Source organism: Pleurodeles waltl, chromosome 10 (assembly GCF_031143425.1).
Source record: "Pleurodeles waltl isolate 20211129_DDA chromosome 10, aPleWal1.hap1.20221129, whole genome shotgun sequence".
NCBI classification, from domain to species: Eukaryota; Metazoa; Chordata; class Amphibia; order Caudata; family Salamandridae; genus Pleurodeles; species Pleurodeles waltl.
This window is the reverse complement of record NC_090449.1, coordinates 343,007,257-343,032,214: the sequence shown is the minus strand read 5'-3', so window position 1 is coordinate 343,032,214 and position 24,958 is coordinate 343,007,257. Positions and strand designations below refer to the sequence as shown.

Genomic DNA, 24,958 nt, shown 5'->3' with positions numbered 1-24,958 from the left:
ATTGATTACGAGTAAAACAACTTGCGGTTTTATCGCATACGTTTACCATCTACTCTGAGCAAGTGGTACATCTATGTGCAAGCATTGTGGTGTGGTGGAGGTTGAGGGAGAGTTCGAGGGAAATATAGGAGCAAAAGGGAAGCATTTTTCTAGCAGGAAAATAAAATGTAATAAGACTTGGCTCCTTCAGCCAACGTGTCATGCTTTTTTTGGCAGTTTTTACCAACCAGAAACATTGTATTTAGTTCTCCCACACCTACTAAAAGTGGATGGGGAAAAAACGAACAACTTAGATTCAGGAGAAGCCAAAGAAATCATGGGGTACTATCGCTCTACCTACGTTATAGTCTGCGCCTTGGTGGAAGACGGCTATAAATATAGTCCTACTTCGATGTCAATGAAAAGTCCTGTTTTTTGGTATGTAAAATCTGGTCACCCTAATACCTTCTCACACTTGTAATACAGACCACAAACTGTTTTTAGTGGACCAACAGTAGTGTTTATATGGTTAATATTTCAATCGAAGGAACACTACTCTGGGGCTCACCCTAGATGCAAACATAAGTGATCAAATATATTACTATCGTTTTTTTTCATTTGCTTTTTATTGTGATTACGCTCAGAAACCTTTTAAATGGAGGGTTTTGTTTAACTCTCATCTTAATACCCAGTTACCCTGGTGATGGAAAAGTGGGTCTGCTTGCACTCGTCGGGACTCACACTTTGTGAAGTTCCACTTTTGCTTGTGGTTCTAAATCTGGCTGCCTTTCCTACTTGCTGTAGGGCAGTTATATTGACACTATTTTTCAGGCATTACCATACACAAATGTTATTATTTTTTATTTTTGCAGTTTTATATAGCGCAACTCGACCCAAAGGTATTGGTGAACTTTACATGAGTACCAGTTACATTACACAAGGACACGTTCATTTTTGGTAGTCATGGGGACATTATGTGATATGCCCAGAATCACAGGATTTTGAGACTACGCCGAGACTCGAGCCTGGTACCCTAGCTCCAAAGTCGGAAGCTCTGTCCGTAACACCACACCTTCTCCCACAACTGTGTTCAGTGATGTGCAGCACACAGTTAAGGTAGGTTACTGCTGCTGTTTGTTGTAGTTACTAGTGGAACAGGACATTTATTATGTTTGTTTGCAACTTATCTTTGGCTTACTCAAATGACCTTGGTTAAGAGTATGTCTTAAATGACAAACACATACACAAAACATTTGAGTAACGCACCAAGCAAACTCTTTCCACTTTTGAAACTTCTCACCACCTGCCTCTGTACAATTCCTCAGCTTTTTATCATAAGGTTTCATGAGAGCTGTTCCACTGCCTGAAGAGCTCCAAGAGGGAAGAATAGAAATAGTTAAAACGGTACTTGAAGGTGTACCCACCATCATGTTTACCTTTATTAAGCATGACTTCTTGATGGATCGTTTTAATAGAATGGTGCCTATTTCGTTTTTTTAAAGTCAGTGGGAATTGAACAAATTATGATTAGTGGAAAAATCCAAACACTGTTTCTGTGGGTTGACTTCAACAAAGCAGTCAGCCGGTTGCATATTTCATCTTCACTGCTTCCTTCCACCAAGGATCTAAATAACTTTCAACCAAGGTATAATGAAAGGGCTATATGTTATTGCTTTGTGTTTTGGTAAATATAGTATTATGTTTTTTCTGGGTTCTTTTTAGTGCAGGACCAAGACTATCAGAAGATAAATAAAGTGAGCTAAAACGTCAGAACCGGTTAAATATCTTGCACATGGTATGCGACCACCCTGTCTCCCAAAGGTAATATATTGGGGTACAAAAAAAGAGCTACTGAGAGCAGTCTATTCTCAAATCAATAGCGGCATATTTCTGACTACAGTGCCAAGAGCAGACTGCAATTGCGACAAATACTCAGTTACTTCCATATACCCAGCTACTGTAAGTACACAACAGAAAGAGTTAAAATTCCAACCAAATATCTCGGGATTTTCCAACCAGTGCGTCAGTGATCCTACCATAATGCGCATAAATGACTAGCACCTATCACACATCTGATTTTGTCCATTCGAACTTACCTTTTTTTGCCAGGCAGTTAAAAAAATGGAGATTCGCAAACCTTGAGTCAATGGACATTATTAGGTCAAACTATGTGTGCGTGATACACATTGAAGTTTCTGGTCAGGCATTAGGTGTAGAAAATGTCCTGATCCCTGCCTCGCCTTCATCAACTACCTATTGTTCATCTTTGCACCTTCACTTTCATAAAAGAGAGCTCTTCTGTAGGCGGTAAGACCACCATCACTACACCCCATGGAACTTGCCTTGCTGATACCTGTCCAGAGGTACCCTGTAGTGACAAGAACAAAGACCAAGCAGCATGAAGAATTACAACTGATTTTTGTTTCTGTGCATTTTATTATTACAAAGCAGATTGACAGTACTATAAAAGATATGTGTGAGCTGCACTGTAAACAATCACTCTTGAGTAACAGCAGCTATTTACTTGTCACAACTGTAGGAACGTGTATCCATTAGTCTGCTTCTGTAACCACTTCTAAGCTCTAGAGAAAAGACCCTACAATGGAGCTACTGCCAGTTAGCAGCAGTCCAAGATGGACAGAGGCACACTGCGCACAGAGACACTACCCGGCTCTGGAATCCCAGAGAGAGGTCAGGTGGTAGAGAAGCATTATCCAAGTCTGTGGAGTCTGGAAACCTTCAGCTCATTCCTTTGAAATGAAGAATGAATTTACCACATACATCATCCCCATACCTCTATGGGTCGAACTTTCTTTTCAGATCTATCCTGCAGACAGTATGTGGTACAGTGTAACCAAGGAGGAAATGTACGGTCTTAGCAGTCACACTGTGCAGTATATCAGAGGACTCCACGTTCCATAAACGAAGCACAAGGACGGCAGATTTGGATTTTACATTCAACGATATGCAATAGAAAAAATATTCTCCAAGATCATAGACGAAGAATACAACCCCATGCTGCGGTGTCTTGTCGGAGGATTTCATTTTCGAATCCATGAATGGCATGAATATAAACTGTGGGTTTGCAAATACTGAATGGCTAAAGATCACATTTTTGCACCACTAGCTCCAAGGTTTAAACAATATCAATCTAAAAGCCAAGTGGCTATTGAAAGAGTGCAGTCATGGAGGGACACCACTACAAAAATAAAAAGTTCAGCAATCCAGGAACCAGTTATTTAACCAGTTTTCCTGAGCTAACAAAAATCCCTTGTTTGAGACTCCCATTTTCTTTCCTAACTGAAAATCAATGAGTTCCTTCCCCCAAACGTCCTGTAACTAGCACAACGGACAATTCAGAAGCTGCTCCACGTGGTGCAACACCTAACATGGAAAATAAGGAAGGCATGGGCGTCATCTGCCCTCACTAAGCAGCAACAGTATTGCTGTATATTTTATAGTCCTTTTTTTTTTTTTTTTTTTTTAAAACAAATTCAGCTACCACTTTACTCAGTGTCCTCCTGCCAAAGACATCTTCATAAAGTGGTGGCTCTCAATGCCGCACAGAAAGCTAGACCTATGTACTGAGGCACTACATGATTACTCTCCACTAGAGTACCCCCTTGTCGCTCAGTGTCGCTGTCAGCACTCCACATATTGGGCCTATTCATAGATCCACTGCTGGGCACAATCTTCCCAACAGACCAGCTCTTCCGGGCTGAACCAGAGCTTGATTTCCTTTCTTGCACTTTCTGTTGAGTCGCTCCCGTGAATCACGTTCCTGCAAGAGGTAATGAGGTTGGAGGTAAGGAATACAGAATTTTGTCATATTTTAAACAGCATTGTGTTCTGAAATCCAGGGATTGCTTTGCTGTATGCTGTCTGTCAGTTCCAAAACACTGCAACGTGTGGTTATGCAGATTAACAGAGTCCATCAAACACTGTGTCCCTTCTCACATCCATGATCTTTACACTCATCCCCATGTCGATCAACCTCTGCACTTAGAAAAATTCCCTCAAACAGCACACTTCAAGCCCATCAACCTCCACACTTGTATTCAATCTCATTACCCTCCGCACCTGTGTGCAAGCCCATCAATATCTACTAGTATGATGAGGTTTGCTTATAGGTGCGGGCCGTGCTCAGGCCCAAGAACCTCTGCACGCCCCATTAATATATTTACCCTTACCCAAATGAACCAATATTTGCCCCACGGCAAAGGCTACTGATCTCTGCACTCATAAATAATACCGTCTCTGCAGAACAGTATCTGCTACACCTGCCTTTGCAATCTTTCCCCAGTATGTCAACATACCTGATCCACTGCCTTTAAACTTCTGCACCTACCAACAGGTGCAACGACCCTCCACTCATTTCCTTGTAAATCATCTTTACACCTTTTCTACTGATCATAAATATCTGTGCCTATCTCTTTGACCATTAATCTAAATGGAACTCATGTAACAAGATGTGGTTTTCTGGCTGATACTTCTAAACACAGATTCCTCACCCTTTGAATTCACCAAGGTGGCATACTGGATGCAGTTCTAGCAATCACTCCTGTGCACAAAAATGTAAAGACATCGGGCTCCGAGATTACCCTTCCCCGCCACTGGTGGTGATGGTGTGGAGCTGCATACAGATGCCACAATTGCGTGCTGATGTCAGATCTTTTTCTTTGTGGCCTTCTACGCAGATACGAGACTTTGCTCCCAAACTTGTGTCAGTGTACTAATGAACTCCAAAATAATTTTGTTATGGATGAGTGTCCTTAAAACTATAGGTTTTAAGCTGTTCTGTACCTGCATGAAACAGATGTCTACAATCAGGGAGCAGGAGGCAAAGATTTACGTCGCTTAGCATAGCAAGTGGAACTGGTCATGCTCTAAATGGTGGGTCGCTCATCTCCAAGTCCTAGTCTCGATCCAGGTCCCAATCCTCAGGTAAGTCTAAGACTGAGTCTTCCCACAACACTTCCACACGAGGAAGGGTTTGTGTACTTGGCACTCATAAGCCCCCAGACCATGCCAGTCATCCGATTCTGACCCCATTATGCAGTTGGGACCAGTGCGTCACCAGCTTCTCAGGTAATCCACAGGTCTGCGCAGGTAGAGGCCTTCAAGGAGGCAATGCTTCAAATCTTCAGGGCAATTCCTTGTCCCATTAAGTTCCTTTGAACCTCTCAGAACCGTCATGTTCCCTGTTTGGACTTCCACCAGTGTGTACTTCCCCAGTGGCGGCAGACCCTGTTCAGCATTTGGCAATGCCACCACTTCCTTTTTGGAGGCCATGTCGATTATGATCAGGCCAACACAGGTCTGGCTTCACAGATGCCAGTCTCAGATTCGAAGCAGAGTCTCAACACATCTGCAAAGTCTTGCTATGAGATCAATAAGGCACAGCTAGTGGCATGGGAAGGTTCTCCAGCAGTTCATCTAAAAAAGCTTAGGTACCTTCAACACCTAGATGCCTAGCTGGGCTCATACTCAGATGTACAGGAAATTCACAATGCTGCACATGTAGGGGAAATGAGGAAGGGGCTGACGATTTGCCCCCTTATTATGATGATGGATTTAATCTAAACATCCCAAATGTGTGGTCTTGATCACCCACCAGAAATGGAACTGGAATCCCCATTAAGGAACCTCTCCCCCACATCAAGGAAAGAGGGCAGCAGAGCTTTTAGAACAACTGCCTTGAGTAGAAACTAAAGCTAATCATCTGACTGAAATATTACAGATGGGCCCTTTATATTCAGAGGCTTTATTTAACCTTCAATGGAACCCTAATAGACACTAAATGCATTGGTTTGCTTGGCAAGGTAGTGAGCTTGTCTTTACACTTTTTGCATACAATCTGCCTACTGGGCTTATACACCCATACACAATGGGACATGGCAAGCAAGATTTTGTCTGCTCCCTTGAAGGAGTTTCTAAATATTTTTGCCCAGTCAGTCTGCGAAGGATAGAATGCAGCAAAGTTACACCCTTGACTGGACACCACAAAACTTGTAGGACATGCTATGGGCACTAACATGATTATTTGTCATCTGTGGGATCTCTCAAGGCGTACAGGCAACTTTATTGACCTGCTCATTGATGGGTCAATGCTGTTTGGTAACAAGGAGGACTCCGGTCTCGAGACTTTTGTACTCTACAATTAAAGCATCAAGGCTGCCAGCGAGACGAGTTCCACTATTATCCTGATAGTCCCTCAGTGTGGTACTCCAAACTTCTGAGCATTTGAACTCCATTCATCCACCTCAGAAGGAGGACTTGCTGTTGCAACAACAAGACAGGGATCTTCATCCAAACCTAAATCTCAATGCAAGTTGAATAATTTCGAACTGCCCATGTAGGTAGTGGATATCATCTGGATGGTGCACCATCGGTCGACATATTCCATCTGATCTGGACTTTGAGTCAAGTTTGGCCTGGTGAAAAGACTGTAGTGCCAATCCATTGCAGGCTCAACTTTCTGATTACTTTCATTTTCTGATATACTTTAATTCATCCTGACTTTGCCCCAACAAGGCTTTGCAGTGGGCAATGTTAAAGATAATTTGTCCTTCGCAGACTCTCTAAGTTTCTCTGTTTAAGCCACTAGTGCCGCTGTGTTTTTGAATGGGCTTACATGTATTTCCTCTTGCACCTTTTATTACATGCAGTGGAACTTTAACTTAGTTCTAACTTTCATTTTTCAAGCCTATGCACAGCTATTCATTAAGACTTATGATCACTAAACTGGCTTCCTCACTGTGATTGCTTTCATGCACCAAACCTGTGAACTGAAAGCACTGTCAGTGCAACTGGCATATACTGTCTTCTTTAAGGACAAGTTTGTACCTTGGATATTTGGCATCCTTTCAACCAAAAATTATGACAGTTTTTCACGCTACCTGCCCTTTTCTCTCTTTGGCATCCCCCCAAGGATGATGAGAGACTTCATCGGTTGAACCTTAAGAAAGCCCCTAGTGTTTGACCTAAGGAGCACTGGCTGGATGACGCTTTGAGGAGGTTTTCTGATTCGAAGAAGGGGAAGGTGGTCTACAAATAGACCGTAATGAAAAGGAATGTCCTTTGCATACAAATGCGCTATGTCCTGGCTGAGAAGGATCATCCTGAGGGTCTTGGTTCTCATTGTACTGGAACTAGGGCAGCCACTAGGGCAGTTCAGGGTGTTCCAGTGCTGGACATATGGCAGGCGGCTACATGGGGAAACAGCATTAACAACGCAGTCATTACCATGCATATACCTTGATCATAAATGTCGTTACAACAAAAATATTATTTACTTGTAGAAAACCATTGAAATTCAGCAGTTACGAGTTCTTTCAAGCAACTATAACTCGTGCCCTAAGGTAACTATAACTCTCACCCCGCCATGCACAGTTTGTTCTTCAGTAATTTGAGTGATAATGTTTCATTTATGTTTTTAATGATGTTATAGGAGTTGTCATGAGTGCTGTAATATATGGTTAATTAGCAGTACATGGCGAGGGTGCGAGTTATAGTCACGTTAGGGTACGAGTTAGAGCTGCTTGAAAGAACTAACTATAACTGCTGAATTTCTATGCTTTTGTACGAGTAAATTCAGAACCTAACTATAGCGTCCCTGTAACCTTTGTTTTTTTCAGTGAACGTCTAAGGTTTTTTAATTCTATTTCCTAACTATAACGTCTCTGTAACCTTTGTTTTTTTCCCTGAATTTCTACCTTTTTTTAATGTAAAGTAATTTTCATTACTATATGTTAATCCAACCACCACCGGGGATGGCCACAGTGTCTGGCCTGCAGCTAATCCCTGCAAACATCCCGTATAAAATCCAACCCATCCTCGCCCAATGTCTGGTGCCCGGCCTAAATATTTAATTTTTGGGGAGTGGCACACAGCCCCCCCTCCCCTGGCCAATCTCGACCCCAGGGACTTTATCCCCAGGGCTTGGCCTATTATTATTAAAAAAAAAAAACGGGGCGGGGGGGAGGTGCATTACTCCCCTCCCCAGGTCCATCTCAGCCCAGGAACTCTATCCCTTTGGGCCCACCCTATTTATATTTAGTTTTATTTTGGGGGGTGCCTGCCTCCCCTCCCCCGGCTGATCTCAGCCCTGGGGACCTCATTTCCTGGTTCATGTCCTCATCAATATTTTTTTGGTGGGGGAATGGGAACCCGGTGGCTCCCCTCCACAGGGCCAATCTCAGATCCGGGGACCCCATTACCCGAGGCCCAGCCATGTGAACTGGGTGCCCCTCAGCACCCAGTCACAATGTAGGGAACCGTGGGGGCAGCCTGAAGGCCCCCATGGTCCCAGGTGGCTCTCCACCTCCTGTGGGAGCCAGCTTTACTGTCACAGAGCGGGAGCTGTGAAAGCAAGTGTTTCCTCCGCCTCCATGCCTGCATCTTGGCAGGCAGACACAGGAAACCTCCCCTCCGATAAAGGGAGAGCTGTTTGACAGCTCTCCCTTCAGCGGACCGAAGTGTTTGCTGTGGCTTGGCAGCAGCTTCAAAGGTGGGCATCTCGGGATATAGCAGGAGGCGTCCCTAGAGAGTGGGGGTCCCCAGGGCCATCGAGGGGGTCTGCGTGCCCCCCCTTTCAATGTGCATAGTTCCGGAAAAGTGGTGGTCCCTGGGGCTGCGGAGGGGCTGGGGGGTGCCCCGCATAGTATTTCAGTTATGTCCACGGGAGGTGGTGGTCCCCAGGGCTTCAGGGGGGGGGGGGGCTGCACGCCTCTCCCCACATTGCATTTATGGTATGCCATGGGGGAGGTGGTGGTTCCCGGGGCTACGGGGGGCACCCCACATAGTAATTTCAGCTATGCCCCAGGGAGTTGGTAGTCGCCAGGGCTGCGGGAGGGATTCCACAACCCCTCCCCCCACATAGTATTTCAGGAAGGTGGTGGTCCCCGGGGATGCAGAGGGTCCCCCCCTCCTCCCCCCACATAGTATTTATGGAATGCCACAGGGGAGGAGGTGGTTCCTGGGGCTGAGGCATCCCCCAACATAGTATTTACATTATGCCCCAGGGAAGTGTCGGTTTCCGAAGTAGCGAGGGGGGTGTGTCCCCCCACATAGTATTCATGTTATGCCCCGGGGAGGTGGTGGGCTCAGGGACTCCAGGGAGCCGTGCAGCTCCCCCACGTAGTATTTATGTTATGCCCCGTGGAGGTGGTGGTCACCAAGGATGTGGGGGGTGCCACACGACTACCAGCATAGTATTTCAGTTATGCCCCGGGGAGGTGGTGGTCCTCAGGGCTGCGGGGCGCTACGTGTCCCCCCGCATAGAATTCAATTATAGCCCAGGGTAGGTGGTGATCTCCAGGGCTGTTGGGGGGCCAGGCTGCCCCCTGCATAAATTTTAGATACTGCTCCGGGGAGGTGGCGGTCCACAGGGCTGAAGTGAGGCCAGGAGGGGCCCTGTTTAAAAAAACAAAAAAAAAACAATGCCCCCAGGCTCTGGCCCACGTGGGGGCTTATTAAAAAACAAGCACATGAGCCTACGCTTGTTTTTTTCAATGTATTTATTTTTCACGGAAATTTGCAATAACCTCACAATTTTGTGGTGATAAATTATGGCAGCAATCTCATTAAATCGGAGCTCTGATAATAACCTCTCTGATTATGCCAGGGCTCAAACAATATAGTTTGAATTCTACAATCCCCGCATTTTGACACACTTCCACAGGCCTACAAACTGGGGCTGGAGATAGGGTCAAGCAGTAGTTCCAGGGTTGGAATGCGCATTGAAGTCTGTGTAAACCTACTAACTTGCATGTTTTAGGGGTTTTCACCAACGCTTTTTTAATCTTTTCCCATACTGAGAAAGGTTTCAAATTTACTCCTGGCAAGGGCAGAAATACAACTCCTTCCATGTTTGGAAAAAAAAGTGGTTAGCGGGAAAGTGAACTTGTAAACGCTCAACGGATTTTCTCATGAGCGAAATATACACATGCATATTTGTTCTTGCTTAAATGCAGTTCACAAATATTCCCTAGGAGTATGATTTTCTGGCCTACCTCAGTAAGTTATTGTGAGTTCATGAAAGATATACATGTGCACTAATGAAGGGCATATACCATGGTGCCCTTTGTGACTTTTCTAAAAGAATTGGGCCCCTAATTAGGTCTTGAGTTAACCAAAACCTTTTGTTTTTACTAAAATGTGGTCTCTCTCTCTCTTTCTCTCTATATATATATATATATAGAGATAGAGAGAGAGAGAGAGAGAGAGAGAGACAGGCTTCTCTGTGAGTGACCACATTCTGCTCTTTCACAAGCAGCACAAATACAGACAAAGTAGTGTTGCTCAGTGCCAGAGACTACTGTGGCAACGTGTGCTTCTTGAGACCAAAGCATATTATTGCTTTTTACCAAAGCTTGTTATAATGGCGAGGGCCTGGCCGCTCCCACAATACAGTTTTACAAAAACAATGTCAAAACAAGACACGCATTGACAAAACCAAACGACTGATCACCAATGATAGACCTATTGGCTTTTCTACCGATTGTTTATTTTCATGTTTCCCATAATCTTGTTCTAACCGATTGCATTGATTTTCTATTATAAATATTTCTTGGGAATACTAGCATGTACCAACACATTTTAGTAGATGATTCTTCAAAGAAATGGCACTTAAGATTCCACAGTAGTTTAGCAAAACGTGTTTTTCCAAGTTGCTTTTGTTATGACCATTTAATGTGAAAGCAAAGGCTCATCTATCTCGCTTTCGAGCTTCTGCAAATATTTCCATCTAATCAGAGAACATTCTGGGAGCATATTATGTAGTCATATGCTGTTAAACACTGTAAACATGTGTACACATTTTTATACTGGGATGACTGTCATCAGTGCAGTCCGAGCTTACAACATTTCCTTAGAGTGCTCTCCCTAAAAACAAAAGCTTTTCATCAATGAGCCATAAATACAAGTTGGAACAGCATGAACACGAGGATATAAATATTACCTTAACTGCAGACAGTGCCCTTCCCTGATCCATAATGTGGTACTGTTAACTGGGGGACAAAGGGTTTGTGCGGCAGGAGTTGGGCCTACTTGTCCCAAGGATGAAAACCTGTTGTCCTTGACCCCAAACAATATGTCCTGGCAGTCGGGCTATTGGACTTCCACACCCCTGGTTCTACAAAACTAAAATTAGTAATTCACATATTTATGACTACTTGACTCGACTTTGGCAAAGATAAACAGAAGTGAGTTTTGTATAGAACGCACATTTGTGAGTCAGGCTGTCCTCTTCCCATACCAGCACTTGGTCCTTCCAGAATTTTCAAGCATAAACAAATTTGTGTCTGATAAAGTTGGCAACCTCAACCTAGAGACATGATCAGTGCACAGGGCCCTACCACGCTTCATGGAGGAGAGAGCCACCAAAGCATCATGCATACGCAACAGGCCATATCTGACAAGCAAATCTATATGTGGCAGATGTGGGCCATAGTTCTGCTGCCTCAAGTTAGCAGTATCCAAATTATACAGAAATGATGCTCTCTAAAGCAGCAGAGAGATTCTCAAAGTGGATGCAATTATAATCAACTTTTTACCACCCCATCAGTCCTTTCTCTTGCTTCTTGCCTATTCAAAAACATTAATCATAGTCTTTTCAAACTAAAGTTTTGCCTGAAATTTCAGTTGTAACCATGACGTTCTACTCCCTTCGTGGCAGTGATAAACAATGTTTTTTGGTACCTGCTTTTGATGTACCAGAGTCAGATATTGATTCATGATACTATGCCAATTATCAAGGGCAACATTGGTTCTTGGGCTGCTCTCTTCTAGGACTATAGAATCAGAGGAAAAAAAACAATGATCAATAGTATTTAGCGAATATTCAATTAGACTATCTCTGTGTGCAACCCAAAATGTACAACAAAAAAAACGGTCAATCATACTCCATGTATGATACATAAACAGGAACTGTCAGACCTGTCAGCCTTAGGGTGCTCTTCCCCCCAAACTTTTTACCTGCTTGACTCTAATTTTGCTGAATTTATTTTTGTTGGCCTTGGGATTCTGTGCACTTTACCCCTGCTAACCAGTGCTAAAGTGTTTGCGCTCACACCCATAAACATGGATTTGGTTGGCATATACCCACTGGCATATATTGGCATATTTAATTTACCTGTATATCCCTAGTACAGTGCACTACTACTGTAAATTAAATGATACTAGTGGGCCTTCCACACTGATTGTGCCACCCACTTGAGTAGCCCTCTAACTATGTCCCACGCCTGCCATTGCAGCCTGTATGCAGTACCTCACTTCCATGTCGCTTGGCATTTAAAAACCCCCTTGTCAATCGTTAAACTCACCTCTTAACAAATAGGAGTCACCCCTAACGTAGACTCTAGGTACCACATAGGTGCTATATATTTAGAAGTTAGGACACACGTCCTGGTAGTGAAAAACTCACAAATTTGTTTTTCACTTCCTTGAGGCCTACCCCTCTCACAGAATAACACTGTAGATTCCTTATTACAATTAATAAGCTGTAATTCCAGAACAGGAGGAGGTTGAGCTGTCATATCTACTAACTGTGGAATTTTAATGATAAATCCTCTTTAATGGTAAAGTCAGATGTATTGTTGCAATCAAAATGCCACTTTTAGAAAGTTGGTGTTTTCCTGCTCTTAGCCACGTGTACCTGCAGCCTGTCTTTAATCACTTGCCTGAGGGGGGTGATAGCTGGGAAGTATGTATTCTCTCTAAAAGGCAACACACAATGGGAGCTTAGGTCTGACTTGATGGTCCCTGATGGGCCATCAGGACAAGCTGGGAGGGAGCAGCTGGCCATAGCCTCACACACCTGAATAGGCTGTGTCTGGCCCCACATAAAGGGCTACATAACCTTATGTAGTGAGAATGGAGCCAATAGAGGACCTCTGTGCACTTCAAAGACTTCTTTGAAGTCTCCTCCACTTCAAAGGCACCACTGGGTATAAGAACTGGACCTCAGTCCCTACCAACTCAGTATACGTCTGCACCTGTGGCTACTCTGCCAGGAAGGACTGCTGTGCAGCTGAAGGACTGGCACTCTGCTGGACTGCTGCTCTGGAAGAACTGCTTTCTTGCTTACTACCCTGCTGCACGCTGTCCTCCTTACCTCGCTCAGGACTAGACCCACATCACTTAAACACCGAACCCAGAGTGACTTCAAGGGCTGGCTCACTGGTCACCTGTTTTCTGAAGTCTCAGGGACATTACAGACTTGCAACTCATCCACATGTGATTTCTCTTTTTTCTTTGTTTTATTTTCTTCTCTCTATTGCCTGTAGCCCTGAAGAAGCGTTTTTTCCTGCAAAACACGTGTTGACTACTTCAGTGCTAAGATCATGTTGCTAGGATGGGAACTGTAATGGGAAGATGACTGAACTCCATGTCTAATCATTTTAGGACCTGACTGGATGTAATTATGGACAAATTGGAACAGTGTGTTAAACATGGTGGAATTAGTGATTTAACTTGGAAAAATGTGTTTGATTTGATGTATTATGAATGGTTACATGTATGTTATTCTATACGAGTAGAATAATACAGAAATATTTAACAAGATTTTCTGTTTTGTGGTGGATTTTGTTCAACATATTTTTATTTATTGAACTTTTACTCCCCACGATCCCTTTGGAAATACATTAAACTTATGTCAGTTGGATAAACTGACTTTTGTGGGTGAGAGCGCAGGGCCATCTCTCAGTTTATCCATATTTTGTGTGTTATTCATCTACACCTGGACTTTGCCATCTGTGAGCCTGCTCTGCCAAGTAGTGCTCAGTCCTGGATCCTTGGAAGTGGGCTTTAGGTGTTTGCTGCAGCTGAAACAACGCATTGCCGCTCCGTTGCATGGATCGGAACCGGCCCATCGGTCCCATTGCATGGATCAGAGTCAACGCATTGCCTCTCCAGCACGAATTGACCTCAGCCCACTGCCTTAGGAATCATCACATCTTGGACCATACGCATCGCCACTGTTGCATGAAGAAAATCAATGAATATTCGCTACTGCGTGGGAAAGATCAATGCATCGCCTCCATTGAGGAGATCGACACCGACGCATCGCTTCAACCTGCTCCCCACATCTCCGACGTCACCGGAATCAGGATTAAGGTACTTTTGTCAGGTGGCCTCACTAGGTCTCTATAGCCAGCCCATGCTCCAGAGCTGTCAGCTTGAACATTTGACGCTGTCTCAGTCTGTCGCGACCAGATAGCTCATTTGGAGCTTTTTACTTCTAAACGCTTTTCTACAGTTCTTTAAAAATTCTCAACTCAAGTTCTACTAGTTAGATTTTCGTCATTTAGGTCTTGTTTTATTTATTAAATTAAGTTATATTTGTCTAACCAGGTGTGGCATCTTTTTGTGTGGTGTTTTCACTGTTTTACTGTTTGACGTGTTGCACAAATGCTTTACACACTGCCTCTTAAGTCTGACTGCTCTGTGACAAGCTACCAGAGGGTGAGCACAGGTTAATTTAGGGTGTGTTTGTGACTTACCATAACTAGGATTGTGGTTCCTGCTTGATCAGGGTGCATGTCAACCAGAAACCCAGTTTCTAAAATGAACCCTAACAATGACTCTCTCCGCTTATGCTTTTAAGGAGATATCAGGTGTAAACTCTGTCCGCTCATGCTTATATAAGGAGGCATTGGGTGTGAACCAGACTGAACCACTAACTATTCCGTTACTGTTGTGAAATTGGTGGCCATACCTACAGTTTAAAAAGGCCCCATCCTTTTTTAATATTATAAAGCCTAGGTCTTGGGCCATTTACTTTTTTATTACATCTCAACAAATGCACAATTAATTAAAAATCAAGTCTAGATTAATTTTATTCTATGGTCCATTTTTAGGTTGAGCACAGCAGCACACAAGCGCTGCTTTTTCTAACGTGTTGGTATCTATGTGGGCTTTTAACCACGCCCACTTCACGGCCATCACTATTACTCGCTTGTGGGTTTGCCTTTCAAAAATCTTTTGGTATCATTGGTAAATGCTTTACGTTTGTTCCCCCTTGGGGCAGTTTTGTTACCGCCTTGACCATCGACCCTGTTACATGGATAATTGCATGTTTGCTGATACGTTTGACTGACAGCGACCTTCTTTTTCCTTTTCTGTCTCTCCTTCGTGCTCATGCTCATGGCGACTGTGGTGCCGTGAATTGACTTCCTTATGTCAGCTGTTTTACTTTACATTTTCAATTTATGCGACAAGAAAAGTCCAGTTAGGAATTTACACAGCCAATAGCTCTAGCTCGAGCAAACGTGAGACCCATTGCATTGCAAATGCTTGTTCTTATTACCTAGGAGTTGCACATTCCTTAAAACCCCTACCTTCACCACTTTCTAAGTAGACTTCCTAACAGGGTCACACACTTTACCATCAGACACTAGCACTGAGACATTTATTTCAAAACTGCCACTATGGGGAATATTATATATGAACACATCTGCTGGCTAAGGTGGGAACCACAATAATGAAGGACAATTGAGTTTTCAATAAGTTGCAGAATCTCAGATGATTGATTTCTAATCTTTGATTCACAAGTAGGTCATTCTAGATCCTAGTGGCCATAAATGAAAGAACACCACATCTCGATTTATTTAACTTTCGGGATTGTGGCTAACGTGAGGTTTTCTGATTTTTGAGTGTTTCTCAGAGTGTACCAACTGATTTTTTTTTTTGTCACTAAAGCTTGTATTATCCTATATAGTGTCCTGTGAATCATGCATAGGGATTGTAAGAGGACTCACATCTTTAGAGGAAGCCTATGGTTTTCTATTATATATTATTTTATATATATATATTATTTCTTTAAGTGCCTCCAGACTTGGGATGTTGGAGTCTCTCAAGTCTTGATCATGCTTAATTCAGTTGTCCTATGAATGGTTTAATCATGACTCAACCAAAGTGAAGCATTAAGACTTCAATTGATGCTGATAAATAAGAGTAAAACAAGGGAACTGAGTAATTATTTTCAAGGGGAATAGGTATTACTTAAATATCTTTGTACCATGAGTTTTCGAAGCTGGAGCCTGATCGTTCCAGACACTAAAAGATTTCAGAAGGGCTGCTGGATCTGAATTGTCCTTCATTATTGTGGTTCCCACCTTAGCCAGCAGATGTGTTCATATATAATATTCCCCATAGTGGCAGTTTTGAAATAAATGTCTCAGTGCTAGTGGCTGATGGTAAAGTGTGTGACCCTGTTAGGAAGTCTACTTAGAAAGTGGTGAAGGTAGGGGTTTTAAGGAATGTGCAACTCATAGGTTATAAGAACAAGCATTTGCAATGCAATGGGTCTCACGTTGGCTCGAGTTAGAGCTATTGGCTGTGTAAATTCATAACTGGACTTTTCTTGCTGCATAAATTGAACATGTAAAGTAAAACAGCTGACATAAGCAAGTCAATTCACGGCACCACGGCCGCCATGAGCATAAGCGCGAAGGAGAGACACAAAAGGGAAAAGAAGGTCGCTGTCAGTCAAAAGTAACAGCAAACTTGCAATTATCCATGTAACAGGGTCGATGGTCAAGGCGGTAACAAAACTGCCCTAAGGAGGAACAAACGTCGCGTAGAGCTGACTGGTTGCGCGATGCTGCATTCTGTCAGGACCAGTTGTCAATTTTCTGGGAGCTGACCCCTGCGAATTCTCGTCCTAGAGATATTTGGGCACCTTTCCGCGCTTTTTTGGACTCTCAGGATAGACTGAAGTGAGATGATGCCTTATGGGTCACGACGCATTCTGGCTTGCTTGGGTCAGCTGCGATACTCTGTGCGCCGTGTACGGAATGTTGGATAGTGGCCCCTGCTATGTGTGCTTGTTCTGCCGCCTCCACTTTGTCGGTTGATTTATGTTGGATATGTTTGGGCTCGCGTGAGTGCTCGCAAGGTCTATTCCTGTGGTGTGCTTGATATTGCTATGTTACTGGATGGTCGAGAGGCTGCTGGTGTTCGTCCAACTTCAATGGCTGAAATTCGAGTTTATTGTACTTTGCCTCTGATGGCCTCCTGTGATTTTTTGATACACTACAGCATCTCACTTGTTTATTGTACTGCTCACAGGGCGGTTTTGGTTGTTGTATTGTAAACTTGCAAAAATAAATAAACAAAAAAAAAAAAAAGGAGGAACATACGTAAAGCATTTACCAATGATACCAAAAGATTTTTGAAAGGCAAACCCACAAGCGAGTAATAGAGATGGCCGTGAGGTGGGCATGGTTAGTTGGCTTTGAGCAGCAAGAAGTCTCATAAGTGTGTTATAAAGCCCAATCATAACAAAAGATTATGTTCCAGGGGAAGTTGCAAAAATGTTATGAATAACTCAAAAACAGTGGGGACAACTTCATCCTTTAATTGAAGAGACTTAATTCAAAGCACACTATAACCAGTGCGGACTTCCCTCATATTTTTGTCACAGGCACTTAATGCAGCTTCTGGGCCTGATGTTCTTACTTGTCTGTATGTCTCTCTCTAGTGGACTACTGGTATTTTTTCAAGCTACTAACAGAGCACTTAGAATTCTTCTTCAGTGCTGCATGGTATATTGTGCAAGTACACACTAAAACATATTCTCACCTGCCAACATCCACACACAGATCTCCTCGAATCGTCCCTGGCAGAGAGTCAGCAGGGTTTGTTTCTCCAAGCATAGTGCGGGCCGTCTTCACCACTTCAAGCCCCTGCCACACCTATGCGGTAGAGAAAACAAGAGAAAAGAGGGTCAGTTTAATTCCTAGGTTAGCTTGAGGTCTTCATAGATAAACTTGGGTTTGAAAACAGCAATTCTAGATTGGAGAGCAAGATCAAACCTCCAGGTTAGTGGGGAAAACAAGAAAGTAGCATCTCACAACGTTTTGGTGCCTTGATGTCAAAATAATTTGGCTAAATAACGCAAAATAAAAGATGAGCTCACAGCTCATCCTTCACTGCACCAAATAAATTCCAGAGAATGTCAGTCAACTTATCAGGATATAATTGTCAGTCCCTGAAAATTAAAAGATTGGACCAGTGCAGTGATCAAACAGTACGTAAATCTGCAACAAGTTACGCAGAGTGTATATCAACCTAACAAAAAAGCAAGCTATTCCACAGGTCACTCACCAACACTACAAACTGAAGTAATCTTTATATAAACAATGATAAAAAACCTCTAAAAAACAGCCTGTGTTGTGTGACTGGTCCACATCGTGCATTAACAAAAAAAAATAACAATCCCTATTGGAGCTAAAATGTAAAAAGCTGCTCAACTACACTTCAAAGTACGACAGGAACAGATACCACTTCCCCTTACCTTCATTCTCTATTCCTCCTAAACTGCTTCTGAGGTGGCATGAGTGGCACTGTACACAAATCATAACTAAAATATGTACCTTCTCTCTGAAAACATGCCTGTGATTCTGAAAGTAAGTCAGGCATGCGAAAGAGTAAGCCACGTGTCAAATACACTTAAAGACATAGTACTTTTCTATCATCTTTGGCCTTTCTAGAGAACAGGCCTAACCTACGCCCTACTTTGCCCTTCCACCACAGGCCTTATATAAAAGATATAGTCTTAAAGGTGTTGTCCCAAATTAAGTAAAGGTCAGTTTACAACTGTCATTCCCTCATCTCATTCTCTGCTCTCTTTTTTCTTTCTCAAATTGTCACCTTGCACCTATCAAGACATAATATGATGTTGTAAGTGGGGTGTCCAGTGCAGTATGCTTGCCTCCAACAAGTAGTCTGCTGTCCCCGATGTTTGAGAAAAAGGCAGGTATAGAAATGATAGTGGTAGGTGAAATGCGCCCATGTTGTTTCTCCTGGGTAAATGCAGAGAATTCAGCTTCCCTTCAACCACCACAAAGTGATGTGTAGCTTAAGGCAAGCAACTCAGATCTACTGACCTACAAGGCAATGTGGACAATGTCTCATAGGCATATTCCTCTTGAAGGACAGTAGGGCTGTGGAGGTCAGGCATGACTTGAGCTTACTACAAGACTGATTCTTCCGATGTCAATTAACGTTTTTATGGACATGTGCCTAGGAAGGGAACCAAAAGGCTAGTCCTCCTTTATTTTCTTTCTATCTCTTTAACGTACTCTCTTCTGAGAGTTAACACTGTTTTCTTCCATTTCCACAACCATCTATTTATATTCCCCACACAACATGTGCTTCTCATCTTTTCCAATCTCATTCTTCCTTTCCATATTATTTCCCTGTGCTTCCTTCTTAGTTTTCCTCTTTTTGGCCTCTCTGTCACCTTTACCCACTCTTTATCCTCTTTTAACTCTCTAAACCAGTGGTTCCCAACCTGTGGTCCGGGGACCCCAGGGGGTCAGCAAAGCCTCCTCAGGGGGTCCGCAACTGCTTAGAAAATTCAATAATATTAACAGATCTGGTCCCCAACTTTCAGTAATGACTCAATGGGGGGGGGGGGGGGGGGGGTCCTGGATTCCAATAAAGGTTCAGTGGGGGTCCCCGGGCTCCAGTAAGGATAAAGTGATGGGTCCACAGGAGTCCAAAGGTTGGGAACCACTGCTCTAAACTTTCTATTCTTTCACACCCTCTCTCCATTTACACTCTACTTATGTCTTGAAATTAGATTGACTTCTCCTATTCCTCCCACGGGTGGACCAACATTGAGGGACACATACAGGAATTTGGGATTAAAAGCCAAATTGGCAAGAGACATGTCTGCTCTTACTAGTGTCTCCAGCCACTTTTCCACAGATGCAGTCTTCTTCTACTATGGCCCTGCTATGCTATGCTGGCCTTTAAAAGTTAGGGGCATGTTGTGAATTACCAAAATGTCTGTAAGGGATGAACAGTCAGCCACTCTCTCATGCTTGCTCTGTAATTCGGTCTCTGTCAGCACCGAGATTCAAGACAAACATAAACGGCTCTAATGTTGGGGATCTGTATAGATCTATACACACCTTCTCAGAGAGGACACAGCGGAAGATGAGTATGGTATGACTAATGTGGGTTTGTTTAACTGGGTCCTGTCAGTTCCTCTGGCTACCGACCTTCCTTATTGCAACTCCTTCTTCTCATCCTGTGCTGTTTTTCTCCCCATCCCCTCCACTTTCTCCCTCATGCCCTTTGTCTCCAAAACACTACTGCTTCTGTATCCTCTCTCTTTTCACAAATACATTAACTGAAATTTTACTGACACACATACAGCTGAGTCCACTATGAAAAGAAAGAACGCTACCCCCAGTTTTCATACTGTAACACTGGAAGACTAAAAGAACTAATGAAAGGCAGAAAATAAGTGTTGTCCCTATCCAGGACTACTTCAACTTTCCTGATGAACAGTCTTCCCTGTCGAGCAGCTTTGTACTTACCATAGCAACTATAGGCCCAGAGCTCATGTACTTCACCAAGCGGTTGTAGAATGGCCGATCCCTGAGGGCGATGTAATGCTCCTTCAACAAGTCCTCAGATGCCTAAATAAAAGCAATATAAATTCCCAGCAAAGTCAAAGAATTCAAGGAGTAACATACTATGGAATAAACAATAAAGGACAGTAAAAACTTTATTTCCCAAGTGTAGCTACTCTACTTGCAAGTAAAACAAATCAACTGCCTCCTTACAAGAAACGTATTAATACACAGTGCACCTGGAAAAGAATGTTTCAGGAGCATTTCAACCTATGTACCTCATCAATGAAACAAGACTAACTTCTTTCATGAATCTTGAGACAGGCAGGTAAGCACTCTCCTTAAAGTACTCTGCTTCATACTAACAACTGCCACACTTTCTTTCAAATGCTGCTTGTTCATAGTTTAGCTGTAGATAAATACAGCAGGTACAATTGTATAAAATGTCATTACAACAGGAAGTTAAAATCCAATTTGAGCATTTCATCTATCAATGAGGTGACCAAAAAGACGAAATATGATAGCAAAGTGTTGATCCAGAAAGGGCCGAAACAAATTATTCTCTTTGCCCTTTTTATATGACTTACACATAAGAGCCAACAAGCTTGTAGGCCCTTCAATAAAAGCACTATTCTGTTTGTTGTAACTATCCTTGTGGGTATTAAGACAACTGATACCCAATTCACTTGACCTATATACTCATTGATGCAACTGTTTGTCAACAATTGGTTCATACGTTACTGTTTCCATAATTACTAATATTATTTCTAAGTTCTAGGATTTCTTGGTACTTTCACAGTAAATTCTACGCTCAGAGTCAGAGAATGAAAATGTCACTTACCCAGTGTACATCTGTTCGTGGCATCAGTCGCAGTAGATTCGCATGTTCTGCAATAGCTCGCCATCTGGTGTTGGGCCGGAGTGTTACAAGTTGTTTTTCTTCGAAGAAGTCTTTCGAGTCACGGGACCGAGTGACTCCTCCTTTTGTCTCCATTGCGCATGGGCGTCGACTCCATCTTCGATTGTTTTTCCCCGCAGAGGGTGAGGTAGGAGTTGAATTGTAGTAATAGTGCCCATGCAATGGAGTGACTAAGTATGCACTTATTTAAGGTTGAGATGATACATATATAAATAATTGAAGGTAACTTCCAAACTGCTACAGGCTCCCGGGGAGGCGGGTGGGCACATGCGAATCTACTGCGACTGATGCCACGAACAGATGTACACTGGGTAAGTGACATTTTCAGTTCGATGGCATCTGTCGCTGTAGATACGCATGTTCTGCAATAGACTAGTAAGCAGTTATTTCCCCAAAAGCGGTGGATCAGCCTGTAGGAGTGGAAGTAGTCTGAAATAATGTCCTTAATACAGCTTGACCTACTGTGGCTTGTTGTGCGGATAACACGTCTACACAGTAGTGCTTGGTGAATGTGTGAGGCGTAGACCATGTGGCTGCCTTACATATTTCTTGCATTGGGATGTTTCCTAGAAAGGCCATGGTAGCACCTTTCTTTCTGGTTGAGTGTGCCCTTGGTGTAATGGGCAGCTGTCGTTTAGCTTTAAGGTAGCAGATTTGGATGCATTTAACTATCCATCTGGCTATACCTTGTTTTGAAATTGGGTTTCCTGCATGAGGTTTTTGAAATGCAATAAAGAGTTGTTTAGTCTTTCTGATGTTCTTTGTTCTGTCAATGTAATACATTAATGCTCTTTTGACATCTAATGTATGTAGTGCCCTTTCAGCTACGGTATCTGGCTGTGGAAAGAACACCGGAAGTTCCACTGTTTGATTTAGATGGAACGGTGAAACAACTTTTGGCAAAAATTTAGGATTGGTCCTTAGGACGACTTTATTTTTGTGTAGTTGTATAAAAGGTTCCTGTATAGTAAACGCCTGAATCTCGCTTACTCTTCTCAGGGAAGTAATGGCGATGAGAAATGCCACCTTCCAGGTTAGGAACTGTATGTCGCAGGAGTGCATGGGTTCAAAAGGTGGACCCATAAGTCTAGTTAGGACAACATTTAGGTTCCATGAAGGAACAGGTAGTGTTCTTGGTGGTATAATTCTCCTAAGGCCCTCCATGAATGCTTTAATGACTGGTATTTTATATAGGGAAGTTGAATAGGTAGTCTGCAGGTATGCAGATATTGCTGCAAGGTGAATCTTAATGGAAGAGAAAGCTAGGTTAGATTTTTGTAAGTGAAGCAAGTAACCCACTACATGTTCTGGAGTTGTGTGTAATGGTTGTATTTGATTAATATGGCAGTAGCAAACAAACCTCTTCCATTTACTTGCATAGCAGTGCCTGGTGGATGGCCTTCTTGCTTGTTTTATGACTTCCATACATTCTTGGGTAAGTTGTAAGTGCCCGAATTCTAGGATTTCAGGAGCCAGATTGCTAGATTCAGCGATGCTGGATCTGGGTGTCTGATCTTTTGGTTGTGCTGTGTCAACAGATCTGGCCTGTTGGGCAATTTGATGCAGGGTACCACTGATAGGTCTAGCAGCGTTGTGTACCAGGGTTGCCTTGCCCAAGTTGGTGCTATCAATATGAGTTTGAGTTTGCTTTGACTGAGTTTGTTTACCAGGTAAGGAAGGAGAGGGAGAGGAGGAAAAGCGTAAGCAAATATCCCTGACCAGTTCATCCATAGGGCATTGCCTTGGGATTGTTTGTGTGGGTATCTGGATGCGAAGTTTTGGCATTTTGCGTTCTCCCTTGTCGCAAACAAGTCTATCTGAGGTGTTCCCCAGAGTTTGAAATAAGTGTTCAGTATTTGGGGGTGAATTTCCCATTCGTGGACCTGTTGGTGATCTCGAGAGAGATTGTCTGCGAGTTGATTTTGTATCCCTGGTATAAACTGTGCAATTAGGCGAATTTGGTTGTGAATTGCCCAATGCCAAATTTTTTGTGCTAACAGGCTTAACTGCGTGGAGTGCGTCCCTCCCTGCTTGTTTAGATAATACATTGTTGTCATGTTGTCTGTTTTGACGAGAATGTATTTGTGAACTATTATTGGTTGGAAAGCTTTTAGTGCTTGAAAAACTGCAAGAAGTTCTAGGTGATTGATATGCAGTTTTGTTTGATGTACGTTCCATTGTCCTTGTATGCTGTGTTGATCGAGGTGTGCTCCCCACCCTGTCATGGAAGCATCTGTTGTTATTACGTATTGTGGCACTGGGTCTTGGAAAGGCCGCCCCTTGTTTAAATTTATGTTGTTCCACCACAGAAGCGAGAGGTAAGTTTGGCGGTCTATTAACACCAGATCTAGAAGGTGACCCTGTGCTTGAGACCACTGTGATGCTAGGCATTGTTGTAAGGGCCTCATGTGCAGTCTTGCGTTTGGGACAATGGCTATGCATGATGACATCATGCCTAGGAGTTGTAATACCATCTTTGCTTGTATCTTTTGTGTTGGATACATGCGTTGTATGATGGTGTAGAAATTTTGAATTCTTTGTGGACTTGGAGTGGCTACTCCTTTTGATGTGTTTATTATGGCTCCCAGGTATTGTTGTACCTTGCGTGGCAGAATTTTGGATTTTGTGAAATTGACGGTGAACCCTAGTTTGAAGAGGGTTTGTATGATATGATTTGTGTGATTTGAGCACTCTATTAACGAATGGGCCTTGATTAGCCAGTCGTCTAGATATGGGAACACATGTATTTGCTGCCTTCTGATGTGTGCAGCGACTACCGCTAGACATTTGGTAAAGACTCTTGGTGCGGTTGTTAATCCGAAAGGCAGTACCTTGAATTGGTAATGTATTCCTTTGAATACAAACCTTAGGTATTTCCTGTGCGATGGGTGTATTGGTATATGGAAATAAGCATCCTTGAGGTCTAAAGTTGCCATGTAGTTGTGCAGCTTTAGCAATGGCAATACTTCTTGTAGTGTGACCATGTGGAAGTGGTCTGATTTGATGAAAGTGTTGACTACTCTGAGGTCTAGGATTGGTCTCAGTGTTTTGTCCTTCTTTGGTATCAGAAAGTACAGTGAGTAAACTCCTGTGTTTATTTGTGTGTTTGGCACTAATTCGATTGCATTCTTTTGCAATAGTGCCTGCACTTCTATCTCTAGGAGATTGGAATGGTGTGTTGTTAAATTTTGTGCTTTTGGTGGTATGTTTGGAGGGAACTGTAGAAATTCTATGCAGTAACCATGTTGGATAATTGCTAGAACCCAAGTGTCTGTAGTGATTTTCTCCCATGCTCTGTAATAATGACGTATTCGTCCCCCCACTGGTGTTGTGTGGAGGGGGTGAGTGACATGTGAGTCACTGTTTAGTAGTAGGGGTTTTGGGGCTTTGGAATCTTCCTCTATTTCTAGGGAATTGCCCTCCTCTATATTGTCCCCGAAAACCTCCTCTATACTGTCCTTGGTAACTGGACGGTGTGGCTTGTGAGGTGCTGGCTTGTGTGCTTTGACCCCGAAACCCCCCTCGAAAGGGCGTTTTACGGAATGAGCTGTAATTCCCTCTGCTCTGCGGGGAGTAGAGTGCGCCCATGGCTTTGGCAGTGTCCGTATCTTTTTTGAGTTTCTCAATCGCTGTGTCCACTTCTGGACCGAACAGTTCTTTTTCATTAAAAGGCATATTGAGAACTGCTTGT

At 43.1% G+C, this 24,958-nt stretch overlaps 1 protein-coding gene across 1 annotated transcript in view; it reads right to left on the bottom strand.

The window, feature by feature from the left end:
• Positions 1–2,395: 2,395 nt before the first annotated feature.
• The window catches only part of NME3 (NME/NM23 nucleoside diphosphate kinase 3), an 80,106-nt gene continuing 57,543 nt past the window's right edge, over positions 2,396–24,958 (bottom strand). The window contains exons 3-5 of the mRNA XM_069210565.1: positions 20,313–20,414; positions 17,563–17,675; positions 2,396–3,760 (exon numbers count right to left, since the gene is read on the bottom strand). Coding sequence (XP_069066666.1) covers positions 3,643–3,760; positions 17,563–17,675; positions 20,313–20,414 — 333 coding nt within the window. The 3' untranslated portion in view covers positions 2,396–3,642. The remainder of the gene's footprint in view (positions 3,761–17,562; positions 17,676–20,312; positions 20,415–24,958) is intronic.